The sequence below is a fragment of the Sebastes fasciatus genome, chromosome 15, assembly GCF_043250625.1.
Source record: "Sebastes fasciatus isolate fSebFas1 chromosome 15, fSebFas1.pri, whole genome shotgun sequence".
In the NCBI taxonomy this organism is placed as follows: Eukaryota; Metazoa; Chordata; class Actinopteri; order Perciformes; family Sebastidae; genus Sebastes; species Sebastes fasciatus.
Window position 1 is genome coordinate 11,633,274 of NC_133809.1, and position 15,223 is coordinate 11,648,496.

General features: G+C 39.7%; 2 protein-coding genes across 5 annotated transcripts; one reads left to right on the forward strand and one right to left on the reverse strand.

Moving 5' to 3' along the window:
* Positions 1-1,214: 1,214 nt before the first annotated feature.
* LOC141783562 (cleavage and polyadenylation specificity factor subunit 3) lies at positions 1,215-8,728 on the reverse strand. Its single transcript, XM_074660936.1, has 18 exons — positions 8,584-8,728; positions 8,423-8,486; positions 7,787-7,884; positions 7,534-7,662; positions 7,275-7,452; positions 7,093-7,182; positions 6,853-7,003; positions 5,760-5,935; positions 5,512-5,670; positions 5,188-5,334; positions 4,589-4,741; positions 4,406-4,514; positions 3,865-3,963; positions 3,635-3,729; positions 3,439-3,526; positions 3,163-3,229; positions 2,223-2,319; positions 1,215-2,123 (listed from the first exon to the last, which is right to left on the reverse strand). Exons 1-18 carry the CDS (start codon positions 8,652-8,654, stop codon positions 2,022-2,024), a joined length of 2,073 nt encoding a protein of 690 aa, XP_074517037.1. The 5' UTR covers positions 8,655-8,728; the 3' UTR covers positions 1,215-2,021.
* Positions 8,729-10,152: 1,424 nt separating this feature from the next.
* itgb1bp1 (integrin beta 1 binding protein 1) lies at positions 10,153-15,019 on the forward strand. Of its 4 annotated transcripts, none has more exons than XM_074659892.1 (7): positions 10,153-10,287; positions 11,779-11,894; positions 11,984-12,062; positions 12,140-12,270; positions 12,359-12,451; positions 13,676-13,825; positions 13,911-15,019. In XM_074659892.1, exons 2-7 carry the CDS (start codon positions 11,823-11,825, stop codon positions 13,980-13,982), a joined length of 597 nt encoding a protein of 198 aa, XP_074515993.1. In that variant the 5' UTR covers positions 10,153-10,287; positions 11,779-11,822; the 3' UTR covers positions 13,983-15,019. The 4 variants fall into 4 exon arrangements, with proteins under 4 accessions (XP_074515993.1, XP_074515995.1, XP_074515994.1 ...); XM_074659894.1 differs by having other exon boundaries at positions 13,917-14,126; XM_074659893.1 differs by having other exon boundaries at positions 10,196-10,331.
* Positions 15,020-15,223: the final 204 nt, after the last annotated feature.

The window sequence follows — 15,223 nt, forward strand, 5'->3', positions numbered from 1 at the left end:
TTTTTTGTGCAGTATGGATGACTTAAAGGTGCTATTGATAACATTCAGCCACTAGATGTGGCGTTATCCCTCTCCCGTTGCATTGCATTCACTTCACAACAAGGGGTTGCCAGTTCCTTGCGCAAGCTGCACATTTAATTTAATGGTCGAATGGAGTGACTAATAATGAGATCATTTCGCAACATATATCTATAGGCCTACATTAGGTGTGTGTGTGTGCCGTACCATTTTTTCCACACTTAACTGGTAACTTAATTGCTGAAGACAGACCACATGACGTTGTTATACTATTGTCTCTAAAGCCTAGTTAAAAGTGGGAACCGAATGTTGAATATCTTCCACAGAGATAAACAAAACATTAATTTTGGACCCGCCAAAATTTTTGAAATAATTCATCCACAATCACAATATTTTTTTAATTTAGGAAAATACTTTTATTCTGCACCTTTCATAAAGCTCTGTGGTTAAATATTCGTCTACATAAAAATGTTATCAATAAGACCTTTTAATATCATCCTTTGGGTCAATGTGCAATTGTGCAATTAATAGGATATTAAATAAATAGGATTATTCTGTCCTCTGAAAAGCTGCAAATCAAAGACTAAACTGTAAAATGCACACATTTCAGTTCCTCAGTCTGCGAACATGCATTTCAGCACAGTACTGTATCCTTTCATTCTGTCTGTGAACACATATTCACTGTTTTTTGCCCGGTGTATCCTTTGTCATTCAGTTTGTCAGTCACATACACAGTCAATGCCACTCCTGGCAGTGGGGATTACTAGTACTGACAATTGTCAGTAAGCCATTCAAATCAGAATAAAATTATTTAAATCAGTAATTATCTGATTAAAGAATAAGTAACAAGACTATGAATCTGACCAGGTATTCTCAACTTTTGCTAAATACTGATACAGAAACATTTGAGTCACTCAGTAACCAAAGAGTATTGAGGTTTGGCACCCAGCTCTACCCCCTATGTGCAATGTCCACAATTCTCTGGTTGATTTACAACCTGGTAGTGCTACAGTTTAACTTTGGCTTTTATAAAGTCATCTGTCCTGCAGATTTCTTTACTTTTAATGGTGAAGTAAGTTTTTGATTATGGTTTCATGTATTGCTATTTATGAAATATGTGTAGCAATGTAAGGAAGTCATATCTTGAGAGCCCATTAAACAGGGGCGTTATAAGAAGAACTGTAGGTTTATGCTCATTAAAAAGGTGCCTTGGATGATATTTATTGTACAAATCAATAGTTACATTGTTCAGATATTTAACTAATAAATTACTTATGAGCCGTGCCTGTCGGAGGACAGGGAAACAGATGTTGCTTGAGTCTTTTGTCAGCACCATTGTTACTCAACAACACACCAACACTGATTAACTGTACACCTAATTTAAAAAACATTTCTGGTGAAATAACTGATCAAATTAAACCAATTTCTCAGGACACAAAGTTTTGTAAAAGACGGTTTTAAACATTAAATAATTAACAGAAACATTTAGTGCATTTAGAAATTCAGAGTTCACGTCACAGTTATTAGTAAACAAGTCTGTCATATCAGTGCACATTAGTATCAAACTTGGGTCAAACATAACCTACAGTGCATCTACATGATTACAGTACACTTATTAAATAAATTAGGATTAAAAGTGCTTGCATGACAAAAAACAACGCTAAAATCTACGAAAACAAATCCTATCTACACAGCTTATTCAATTCCCTTTTTTACATGGTATCCATGGTCACAGATATAAACTTATACTGATATGTTTTGTGAAATGTATTTGTGATAAAACAAGCGAAAACACTGTAGATCCTGGTAGTGTAGAAATGTTCTTCTTGGGAACACGCTATCTAGTTTTTAGCACACAAATACAAGCTGCCTGTTAATTTTCAACACTGAACTTGTAGAAGTATTCTTTGTTTTTATATCTGTGATGACTTAGCTTAAAGAAACTCTGTCCCTCTTTAGTTTAAAGGCGAGGTCTGAATACGTCTGCAGTCCCGTCTCCGCTCTCAGATGACCGGGTTGAGGGCGTCATAGAGCCGCTGCACTGCCAGCTCCACCATCTCTCTCAGGGAATCGTCCTCTGTGCATTCATCCTCGTAGCACACCGACTGATCGGGGGGAGAAGAAGTCAGTGAGAGAGATTAGAAAAAACGACAACAATCCTAGACCACATCCATTGTTTGTGCGACAGGCTAAAAGCTCCTCACCCTCGTTTCCAAGCAGATGAGAACCGTCTTCCCGTCTACTGTCACAGAGATGTTTTTACCGTCACTGAAATCCACACATTCCTCTCCAAACATGTCCCTAAAGACAGAGAGAGAAGAAAGATATATTATTACAATGAACCTTTTTCCACTCCACCCCTCTTTACCATAGACTGATTTTACTATATTTAAGGGGGGTACAGGGGGTCTTTAGGGGGAGATAGCAGGTCAACAGTAGATGTCACATAGAAGTGTACATCATCTGAAAGCTGGGAACCTGAAGATTCATTTGAGATGCAGCTCAGCACTGTGTGTCAAGTTCTAGTCATGAATCAGGGAAAACAAAATAATCAAAATAAAATAAATTTAATGTTTTTTTTACCACTCAAGAATTGATCAAAAATGATCAAAAATCCCTCCAAAATACCACATTAAGACACCAAGACCTTGAGGAACACCATAGAAAAAGCCATGTTGGTATAAAAACCTTTCACATTTGGAGATTTCTACAAGAATTGCATTTTTTGGCGATTGGATGGCGAGCACTTCTGTTCTTGAAACTGCTCAGAAACCCCCATATTGTCAATCTACCTGGGAAAGCCGCCCATCCTCTGAATGCTCTAGGTCACTAGTTTGTGTTAGTAAAGTTTCATGAGGCTGTGATTATCCTAGAGGTCACCACAGCTCATTTTATACAGTGAGGTAAAATTTCAAAGATAGCATGGTTGGTGCCACTAGGTTCCTTAGGTTTACTAGTTTCATGTGATACCAGTACCTTCACTCTAGCTCTAAAACTGATCCCGCTACAGCCTCTGAAACACGGTAAATTCGGCGCCCTCAAGGAGTGGAAGAGGTTAAAGTAAAGTACAGTTTACCTTTCAAACACGGTGATTCCATGTATACAACGTTATAAACAAGTTAGTGTGGATTGTGTGTCACTCACTGCAGCATGACTCCTAGTCGGTTCTGGAAGACGTCCATGTCCATAATGGCACTCTGGGTCTCCATGGCTGTTAATCATGAATCACATTAAATAAGAATTCAGAAAAAAGTCCATCACAATAACAAGACACAATGCATTAAGATTTTTTTTTTTTTTTTAGTAATCAGGCAAATGGATTCAAATAAAACAATGAGTAATTTGGAGCATGCTTCCTACAGCTTATAAAGCATTAAAAACTAAAGATCCAGAGTAAACAACATACACAGCCAGACTGACCTTTCTGCGCCTTTGGGTTGGACTGGACTTCCAGCACTACAGTGGTGACGGCGTCGGCATACATGTCATTGAGAGGGTTTGCTAGCCACTGAAACGAGAGATAAAGAGAAAACGTGGTTGATTAAATGAGCCTGAGTCTGAAGAGAGCAAAGTCTTAAATCTAAGCAGGACCACAGCTGGTTTCCTGACCGCTCACCTCTAGCAGCACCATGCCGGCCTCGTGGATCAGAGTGACATTTTTAAAGATCTTCAAAGTGTTCTTCTCGGTTCCATCCAGCTCTTCCACGTCACCTGAGTCAAGAGAAAAAAGACGTCAGTATGGTGCAAACTCAAAATCAGTGAAAGTGAAAACAGCTCTGTTCTGCAAGAATGGACCAAAAAACAAGAATTTATTTTGAAAAGTTTACGCAAATATGGCGGCCTTACCGGTGAGGTTCCTCAGATGGCAGACGAGCAGTGAGTAAGGTCCAGTGAAGGGGATGGCCTGGGTCTGTTTCACTGTGCTCATGGCCAGCTCTGTGTATGCTACAAAACAGACACATCAGCTCACCACATGATGCCTCGCTTGTTTGTCAAATATTAAAAGAAGGGGCAGCATTTTGTGGAACTGAGTAGGGAGCAGGTAAACATGATTGAGATCACTCTTTGTCTTGATTCCCAGAGTCCATTGACGATTTTAGACTCTTTTTAGGGGTACTCAAGCACACCTAAATTTCATCTAAGTACCTATAAAAAATAATCATCAAACCCTCTGTAGCAGGCTCAGTCTTAATGCTATAGTGAATATAGTGATACTGGTATCATATGAAATTAACTGAGCCCCCCTAAAGGTCTGATCCTGACTGAGATTTTCAACTTTGTTGTAGCCAATGAAGTGAATCTACTGGGGCTGACTACCAAGGCACAGGTGGTCCTGTGCTGCAGCGTGCAGGTGGGAGAGTTTGGAGAACTAAAAAAAAAGACTTACTAGAAAGGTCAGAGGGATTGAGGATGTGGTAGTTGAAGTTCTTTTTCACCAGAATGCCCGACACCCTCTGGCCCTGAGCACACTTCTTATCAGCCAGAGAGCCCATCACCTGAGAGGAGGAGGAGTAGTGTTCAGTAACTTGTGGATTCATGTGTTTAACATTTATAATAACATCAGACAGACCTTGGCCAGTTTCTCTCCCCTGAAGTTGAGGGTGACAGCTTCTGTGTTGCGAGGGTTGTGGACTTCGATGTGAACCTGGTCATTATCCTCATACTCCCTGATCAGTGCAGCCTTCAGACGGGCCATTTCATTCTGCTCCCCGTGGACCAGGATCTGACCATAACATGCAGACAGGAGAATCAAGGATCTTCATTTACAACTGATAGAACTGAAGGGTTACAGAGAATTTTTAACACAAAATCAATAAGAATTTTAGTTTTTACATTATTCAAGTGTGGTTTCCGACATCATTTATGATCAATAATCACGCCCAGAAATGAATTTTCATACACTCTTTCTAGTTCAACATTATTTATCATCATTTTTACTTTTTGTATGGGCGTTCTTAACTTAATTCTCTCTTTTAAATTTCTGTGTGCACACGACGCTGCAGTCTCATGCCCTTTTAGCAGGACGTTTACCTATGCTAATTAGGATCAACTGGCACACGCCTTCAACTTACAAGGACAATGGGATTCATCATTATAAGAACACAGGTACAAACAATTCTGCAATTTAAGAACATCTGAATCTGAATGGTTATTTTATTCCCCTCCTACCACATGTGGTGGTTTGAGGGCCCTGATGAACTCGCTGGTCTGCTGGTAGTCAGTGTGGGCAGAGAAAGAGATGTAGTCCACTGACATCTTCAGCTGCAGCTTCTGCCCTGACATGGTGGTGATCTCCTCCGGCTCAGACATGATGTGCTGCACAGAGCACACAACACACCACAGTAAGCTGCTGTAATTATACATTCACCGTTTCAACAGACACATCCGATTTGAGTTTAGTTGGCACAAAAACTGCTGAAATGACGGCACTTTAATCCAAGAAACTAGATGTATCTGTAGACGTAACTGTCTACCACCCTGTTGCAGTCTGACCTTGGCCAGCGTGCCCTCCACACAGTATCCAGCGATGATGACTCCGTTCCTCTTATCAGTGCACCAGCTCTCAAAGAGCTCTCTGGAGAGCCCGCTCTGCATCATACCCGGAGATGCCATCACCACACTGGGACCGATGTCATCAAAGTGATCCATGCTCTGGAACAAAAACACACAGTTATAGATTTTCAGCAGCAGCAGCCTAAATATATAACAGTCTGGGTGTCTGTATCTGCAGAGCTCTCTACCTTGAGGTTGCTGATGTGCTTGAAGACAAAAGGGTTGTTGATGTTGATGGCCTTCCGGATCTTGTCGTTCATTGCGTTGACGTAGGTCTGGTACACAGCCATGCACTTCTTGGCCAGGGATGAAGCGTAGTAGATGGGGATGTCATGAAGCTCTGGGTGGTTCTGCCAGTACTCATCTACAGGAGAGCATGAAACACAGTCTTAGTTACAGACTCCTCTGTTTGATACATAAGAGAATACAAATGCAAAAGAAAAAAAACTAGCTTGTGTAATACAATGCAGACATTAAGTATCTCATTAGAAAAGGTAAATCAGTGGTTCCCAACCTTTTTCCTTAAGGGACCCCTTTTCTATCATTGAGTAAACTGACGACACCTGACTAAGTGACATATGGATATTTCATATTATAGTCAATGCATAACAATAACAGTACAGAACTGTACAATTAACCCAAATAGTGAATGCAATAATTGTGTAAAACGAGATTATTTCCTGTGAATATTGCATCAGAGATGATTTTTCCTGTTATTTTTTAGTGAATTTCAATACAAATCTCTGTTGTGTATTTTTTTCTTTTAATTTTTAACAATCATTCATAGTTAATAGGCTTCTTTTTTGACAAATTCAGTGTTTTCTTCTCTCTGACGTTTGGCCATTGTTCTATTAGCTCTTTGGTTGTTTTTTCTGCGTACTTTTCTAATGCAGGACAAGGCTGTTCAGCAGAGAGGGAAGGCTCTGTGAATATAACTAGTGTTCAGGTCTTCACTGTGTCCTCGTCATGTGAGATTTGTTTTAAGTTTATATTTTAAATAATAATCCAAACTTTAAATTAAAAAAGTTACATTTTTTAATTAATTTAGTTTTCTTCACAGAAATGAATGTAATGCTGAGCTATAGGCCAGCTGTATATTTAAAGAAAAAGTTGTCTTACACCCCTTAAAATCAAGAAGGCCTCAGGACCTCTCGTGAAGCTTTGGCGACACCTAGTGGGGGTTGTGACCCCAGGTTGGGAACCAGTGATATAAATGACAACATAAAGGCCACCAATGTTGTTAAAAATTAACAAATCAGGGAGTCACACTTGACTTCTCACCCAGGATGAGCAGCAGCTCCTGGGCCCGCCCCAAGGCGAACACGGGGATCAAACAGCGGCCTTCTCTGTTGACAATGTCATGGACTGTGTTACAGAACCGAGCCTCACGCTCCTCCCTCTTCTCATGGATGTGGGTGCCGTAGGTCGACTCCTGCAGAAAGAAAAACAGGATTCACCACGTTGTGATCACCTCAAGATCCATTAAAAGTAGTATTCAATGTGAGTTAATATGTGGCATACTATGATTAAGATGTCAGGTTTGACGCTGGGGATCTCTGCTGCCATCAGATGTCTGTCTTCCTGTCGGGAGAAGTCTCCCGTGTACAAAATCTTTGGAGGGGAAAAACAGACCGATCTTGTTAAGTGAACTTTATTTTTAGGCATCAACAGGACACTCTGAAATAAAAAACAGTAGTCGTTACCTTGACTCCAGCTATTTCGATCATGAACATGGCAGCTCCCAGCACATGACCAGCGTGGTAGCACCAGAACTTGATTCCAGCCACCTCCTTGACCTCGTGGAAGTTGATGGTCTCAATCTTATCCATGCTCTCCTCCAGGTCTGTCTCAGTGTACAGCATGTCGTCTGCAGAAATGTTGCTGCGATAAATCGACGACAAAAAGTTATTGTAGGTATTATTAATTAGGAAATGTGTTCCATAATGTTGACTGCTCCTATACCTGACTTTGACGTAGTCTGACAGTAGCCAGCGGTAGATGGCCTTAGTGGCGTGGGTCATGAAGGTCCTGCCTTTAAAGCTGGTCTTCTGGAGGAACCAGGGCAGAGCTCCACAGTGATCCAAGTGGAAACTGGTGAGAGGATACATACATCAACATCAAATGACATATCCTTAATACAAGCAGAACAGGTATGGTTGAGCATCTATATACTTTATTAAAAATAGACACATAAAAGAGAGGAGGGAAGACTCACTGGCTGATGAGCAGCAGGTCTATCTCGGCTGGGTCGATCAAGTCTATGTAGGGGAGGGCATCCATTCCCTCCAAGCCAGGGTGGATACCACAGTCCAGCTGCAAAACACAAATATTACTGTATTTATTTCACCCAGGATTATGCACTCAGTATCAATACTGCTTTCCAGGGGAGTCCTGGGTACACCAAATTAACACAGGACACAATAAACAACAACAATATCAATAATAATAATAATAATTTTATTTATATAGCACCTTTCAAAACAAGGTTACAAAGTGCTTTCCAATAAAAGCATGATAAAAAATAATTAAGGCCCAGAACTTAAAATCTAAACAAAATAAAATCATATAAATACAAAATAAAATCATATAATCATATAAATACAAAATAAAATCATATAAATAGTGACAACAGTGCACCATCAGTTAAGAAAAAGCCATAATATAAAAGTGAGTCTTAAGAAGAGATTTAAAAAGGAAGATACTGAGTTTACCTGCCTGAAATCCTCAGGTAGGGAGTTCCACAATTATTAAAACATATAAAAATAATAACAGCCTGCATATGAGAGCATGCACAAAGCAAGAACATATAATAACATTATCTTATAGTTGAGTCAAGACAATAAATATTTACCATAATTTTCCTTCCTTTGAACTCCAGGATGATGCATGACCTCCCAACCTCCTGACCAGCACCCCTGTTACATAAGAAAATACATTTATTATGGTTACATATAGAGAGGCAGTCACAAAACCGTTATTCATTATAATAAAAAAATGTGCAAATGAACTCACAGTGGACGAATGAGGAGCTGATCACTCTCCTCAGCTGGGACAATCACCTCTACTTTGCGTTTCGTCGCCATGTGTGTTAAATTTTGCAGGTATATTTTAAAATAGAACAAATAAATGCACTGCTCTGTGTATATATTGAATGAAGAGAGAGGAGAGAGGGGGCGTCTTTTGTGACGTCACACTTCCTGTGGTGGTGTAGGCCAAAATACAGCCGACGAGAAATCGAAAGCGTTCACACACAACGTTCCGAGTAGTGATGGGAATTCCGGTTATTTTTAGTGAGCCAGATCATTTGGCTCAGCTCACCAAAAAGAGCCGGCTCTTTCGGCTCCCAAACGGCTCTTCATTTTACTACTTCTGCCTTTTTATAATTCAGCCAAATTCTGTTTTGACTTATGATTAGTATGTGTGCACATATATCACAAATTATTCAATATAATTATACTAAACCTTATAATTTCCAGAATATCATAATTTTACTTGCAGCTTCATTTCCGACCATCACTCTCTCTTTCTCTCCTCCTCTCCCTCCTGCTCTGTACCTGTAGACCATCAGCGCGCCACACACTCCCGCCCCTCCCTGCTTGATCGTATGATCCTTGTCTGTCATCACCTGATTGGTCGCACGGACGTCATTATCACAACATTCAGTCACAGTCAGTGCATAGTGTGCCCGTGACGTGGAGAAAATCGTCCTATCATTCTGGCTTGAATTAATAAAAAAAAATAAAAATAAAAAACTGTAACTTTTTAAGCGTATAAATGTACCGGGTCGGGACATATGCACGCTCACGTGTGAGCGGAGTCTCTCCTCCTCTGCCTGCTTGCCTTCACTGACACACAGCGCGCGTTCTCGCTGTCTCGCTCCACCTCTAGACGTGAACGCGCGCTCACTACACTCTGCAGGAGAGTTAGTTTAGCTCTGAGAATATCTAGTGAATATACAGTGGATGTTTGTGCAGAAATAACTGCTGCAGCTCCTCCAGACCAACAGAGGTTTTCCGTGTCTTGTGAAGTGACGGGGCTCAGAGAAACGTTACCACCTCCAACCGGGTGCCGGTGTCTTCCCTTCTCTCTCCGGTTGCGGTCGGGAGGCGACAACGTTACTCGCTGCGGAGCCCCGCTGCTTCCTGGAGGCTGAAGCAGGAAAAGCCAACACAGTATCAGCATTGAGTCATGGAGAGACCTCCGTCTGGTCAGCTAACATTGCTGCCAAGCAGCTGAAATATAGAGTGATATTGTGGTTTTAGCTGACGTGTGTCGCCTCACTGTTTTGAGCAATCAGGTATATTTAGAGCGAGCAAGCGCGAGCCCGACGCTGACTCTTGTTGACTTAACGGCCACAGGTGTCGCTGTTAACAAGCATTTCTGAAAGTTAAAAATAGTCCCTTTAAGTGAACGATAAGAGCCGGCTGTTTGAACCGGCTCGTTCGTGACGACACATCCCTAGTTCTGAGACAGCCGTGGCCGGTTTTTGCCATAACGAATTCTCATTAATAAAATGACTAAATGATACACTGTAATCATAAATATATAACTGTAAACCTAAAGTTGTGTGTACACTCAACAATATATATATTATCCATCTAGATTTCGGCGCAATATTTAAACTTTAGAGATACTTTTTTGAGTACGTCCCCTTTAAGTGGTGTAGGGTGTAGGCTGTGTGAAACTCAAAAAGGAAGCTAAAGAGTCAAACTGAAGGTAAACAGAAAGCTTCTTTTAAAGGAAATTAACGGTACTAACAGGTATGTATGTGTGTGTGTCGCTAACTCTATTTAACATATTGCGTTTGAGTTTGCCAACCACCTGTGAAAGCTTTTCAACTTGCAGTGGGGCACATTTAAGGTGGAGTAGGAACAGTTACATCCACACACTTGCTTTTCTTTTAGCACGTTAGTTAGTTAGCTATATAAATGAGGCGTTCAAGTAAACCTGTTGATTCTGAGGTTTGAGTCTTGTTGTAAATATCTTATGCCCCCCCCAATCTCACAAAGACCTGCAATAGTATTTTACTCTGACATGATGGAGGCAGAAGATACTGTTACACTAGCAACAGGTGTAACAGATCAACAGGTTTCCAGTTTAACTGGTGTCCCCTTTGTGTGACTTCATCAGCAGTTTCCACAAATACAAATACATTTGTAGGCTGCAGCCTCAAAAATTCCCAGCATTTGACCAGCATTTGAACACCTCTGACACTTACTCAATATTATAAGTATGTATTATAAGTATGTGTTACAGTCAGGGAATGAAATAAGAGATAAGATAAGATAGTCCTTTATTAGTCCCACAGTGGGGGAATTTGCAGTGCACAGCAGCAAAGGGGATAGTGCAAAAAAACAAGATGCATCAGCTAACACAGTAAAAAAAAAAAGAGCTAAAAAAAAGTGTAACAATTTAAATAATATGAACAATTTAAATAGAAGGAAGTATAAAAATAGGAGCAGTATATACAGTATTGACAATAAACAGACTATTAACAAAATTGCACAAGTGGAAAATGATATTGCACAGTGAGAATGAAATGAATGAATGAATGAAATTCCACCTGATTCACACTTTTATTTTGTAAGGCCTTGCTAACAAACTATATTTGTGGTTATTTCTGTGTGTTTGTGTTAGAGCTGCAATGATTAGTCGAGTAATCGATTAATCCATCGATTACATCAATTTTTCATGCAAAAATGGCAGAAAATGCTGTTTTCAGCCTCTGAAATATGGAGATTCCCTGTTTTTCTCCGTTTTATATCATATTAAGCTGAATATTTTTGCACAAAACAACATATTCAAAGACATCACCTTGGATTTTTTACTATTTTCTGACATTTTATAGACCAAACGATTAATCGATTAATCTAGAAAATAATCTGAAAATTAATCGATGATGAAAATAATCGTTAGTTGCATCCCTGCTCTGCTCAGGTCTCTCTTGCAAAAGAAATCTTGATCTTAATGAGACTTCCTGAATAAGTAAAGCTCAACTAACTAACACTCCTATAATATGAGCGGCTGTGCAGCAGCTGAATCATGCAAAGGAGGATTATTATGTAGCCGAAGGTCCACACTCTCACTTATCCATTATTCAGATTTAAGACTATCATATGTTCTACATTCAATTATTCATTGTCTCTATTGAGACTCGAGGAGTCACTCCTGTGGTGTGTTTTAACTCCGCGGTCTGTGATGATTCAGGTTTGGTGAGGCTGGAGGGCTGGATGCGGTCGTCATGGTGAAGGATGTTCCGGAAAGTCAAAAAGCGCCACAGCAGCAGCAGCTCGCAAAGCAGTGAGATCAGCACCAAAAGCAAAGTAAGCGAACAACACTTACACACATGTTACAACAGAGCTACTTTCTCCTTGTTGAGCCAACATCCTGTTGTGTTTCTGACTCCATGTAGTCTGTAGATTCCAGTTTGGGAGGGCTTTCCAGATCCAGCACCGTCGCCAGCCTCGATACAGACTCCACCAAGAGCTCAGGTCAGTCGACTAACTCACGGAAGTCGTCAATTTTCTGCACCTTTTCTTCTCTCACTGATTATTTGATTTGTATATAGGTAACAGCACGTCTGAAACCTGCGCTGAGTTCCGGGTGAAGTATGTTGGTGCCATCAAGAAGTTACAGTTTGACATGAGCAAGACCCTCCAGGAGCCTCTGGACCTCATCAACTACATCGATGCCGCTCAGGTAAGAAGCTGGAGGGACATACTTCAAACAGTCAATATCACATCTTTCATTTATGAGGATGCTGTAAATATTCAGCTTCTTTTCACAGCAAGATGGAAAGCTGCCCTTTGTGCCTGGAGACGAAGAGATGATTCTGGGAGTGTCAAAGTACGGAGTCAAGGTGGCCTCGCTGGATCAGTGTGTGAGTAGAAAAAAGTGATATACTGTGCTTCAGATTGAATGGGTATTGATTAGACTGTGCAGTATTGCTGGGTCATCAATACAGCCAAACAGAGTGGTTATGAACTCGGCGTCAATTTATAGTTTTGACGTGGTTTTGTGCTTAAGCTGCTGACTCAAATATTTCAGCAATTCCCCTGATGTTTGGGGTTTATCTCTGGTATAGTACTACACTCAAAGATTACATGTTTAAACAGAGATTTACCTCTGAAGCCACATTGATCGATGCTGGTTTTCTTTCTCAAGAGGAGACACTATAGGGGTAAAACATGGTTTTTCATGCACTGGTCATTTTTGAGATTTTGGGGTATTTTGCTTACATAACTTGTCTTCTTTCAGATTAGCAGAAAGAAAACATCCAAAATACACATTTAGGTGTTTATTTTACTACTTTGTCTATTTGCGTCTGTAGATTTCTCCTAAATTCACCCAAAGTTAACATTAGATAATGCCTCATTTGCATATTTAAACATAACATTTCAGAAAACGTGTAATACAAAAAACAATTGTCTTAATGTAAGTAATCAACTGGGAGAGTTTCATGGTGATATCTATTAGTTCATTTTGTTTACTCTATTCACCTGGGTGTCTTCAAAAAGTATGACATTTTACAATCCATATCTTTAAAGGCTGTTTTTAAAAAAAAAAGAAATTAGGTTTTTCTCACTCTGAGACAGAAATCTCCACTTCAGTAGCACTAACATTCACCGAACTTTCCAGTTTAATTTCTATCTATATTCTGAAGGTTTTTACAGAGGGGTTTGTTCATATGTCATTCATAACCTGATTTATACGACATTTTATCCCTAAAAACATGGTGAAAATTATTTTTTTTGGCTGTTGACAGTATTTTCTGATTTATGGAGTGATAAAAGGAGATATCCAAAATTCCCTCTGTAAAAACCTTTGACTCTTATATGTAGAAAATGTATGCAAATTAGCACATATTTAGTAAGATAAGGCCTCATTTGCATATTTAAACATACATTTTCAGAAAACGTGTAATACAAAAAACGATTGTCTTAATTTTAGTAATCAACTGGGGAAGTTTAATGGTGGTATCTATTAGTTATTTATTGTTACCCTATTCACCTGTAGTGTCTACCCTTAACCAAATAATACATATGAAGAAATGTGTGCTTGATGTAATGAGTCAGTAATAAAGTTTATTGTTCCTCTGGTCCAGGATGTGCTGCACCGCCACCCTCTGTACCTGATAGTGCGCATGCTGTGTTACGATGACGGCCTGGGCGCAGGGAAGAACCTCCTGGCTCTCAAAACCACCGAAGCAAAGCAGGAGGAGTGCAGCATCTGGGTTTACCAGTGCAGCAGCTCGGTGAGTGTGACAAAAGTATGAAATGAAACAGTTTTACTGGATCTGAGGTGTTTCCCTGCGTGTTATCTGTCATCTGTCTGAACAGGAGCAGGCTCAGTCCATCTGCAAGGTGCTGTCGGCCTCCTTCGACTGCGCTCTGACATCGGACAAGTCCTGAGAGCAGAGGGAAGGACGGGGAGATCTGTCAAAAAGAGGAATGAAACAACTGCAAAAAATAAATCAGAAGCCAATTAATTGCAACCATTTCCCTTTTTCTCCAACTTTAAGGACAAATCCTGTTTTTTCAAATGTTGTTAGTTTGCAGGAAAACATGATTCAAGCCTTTTGCATTGATGGCAAAGTCACATCACGCTCAGTTTGTGAAACATCACCTTCCCATCATTCTTGTTGAGACAGAACTACTGTGAATTTGTCTGAATCATTTCCTCTGGATGTGTTTCCTTTACCTCACATGTTCCTTTGACCTTTCACATAAAGTCAAGAGCAAAAAGTTTAGAAAACGGAAATGGTTGCAATTGTTTTAAAGCATTGGAATACAGTGCACAATGTAAATTAATCCTATTTAATGGTACATAATGCTGTAACCCATCTCCACCCAGCTGGAGACATTCATCAGTGGGGAAGCTACACGGTACATATTTAACAACATGCACAGTTTGTTTCACTTCACGTGGAAACCACTCATCTCTTTTTAAATTTAGATATCGGTTTGTTGTGTTTTCAAACAGTATTGGTACAATAGCAGTCACTTTTTTGACTCAAAGGTACATTATACAAAGAAGTTTTAACTGTTTGAGAGGAGTCTTTACTCATTTTTTAATGACTGTTTTGAATTTTATTGTATCTTGTTTTTAATTTCTTTATACTGCACGTTTTTTGGTACCAAAAAAAGTTTTATGTGTATTAACTCCTTGTTTTTATGTAGTGATTAAAAATGCATTAAATCCATTAGACTTGCTGAAACCACAAACATCCTAACAGGCTGATAGAAGAAAGATTTTTGGAGGAAAAACATGTTTACAGTCGTGGTACTTACTTGACTTCACCTTGTACATAATAATAGCCCATTCCACCTTTTCCTGTCCTGCTTTTCAACAAGACTGGGTTGAAAATGTGACATTAAATCATTTGATCTGGTACGATAAAGGAGTGGACGGCTTTTGTTTTGTTTATGACTGATTAAAGTCATTTCTCCTTTTTTCTTTCATTGTCATCTTTTACTTTTGAGTGTCTTTTAAATGTTTTGTCTTTTAATTATGAATCACTGCAGTTTTTTTGCCTGGGTGACGAGTAGTATTGCTAAGAACATACTGATATTTCTTCCCCCGAACTTATCACAATATATGTTTTTATATACTGCAGTGCTTTCTGAGACTTGGATGCAAACATGCCGACATA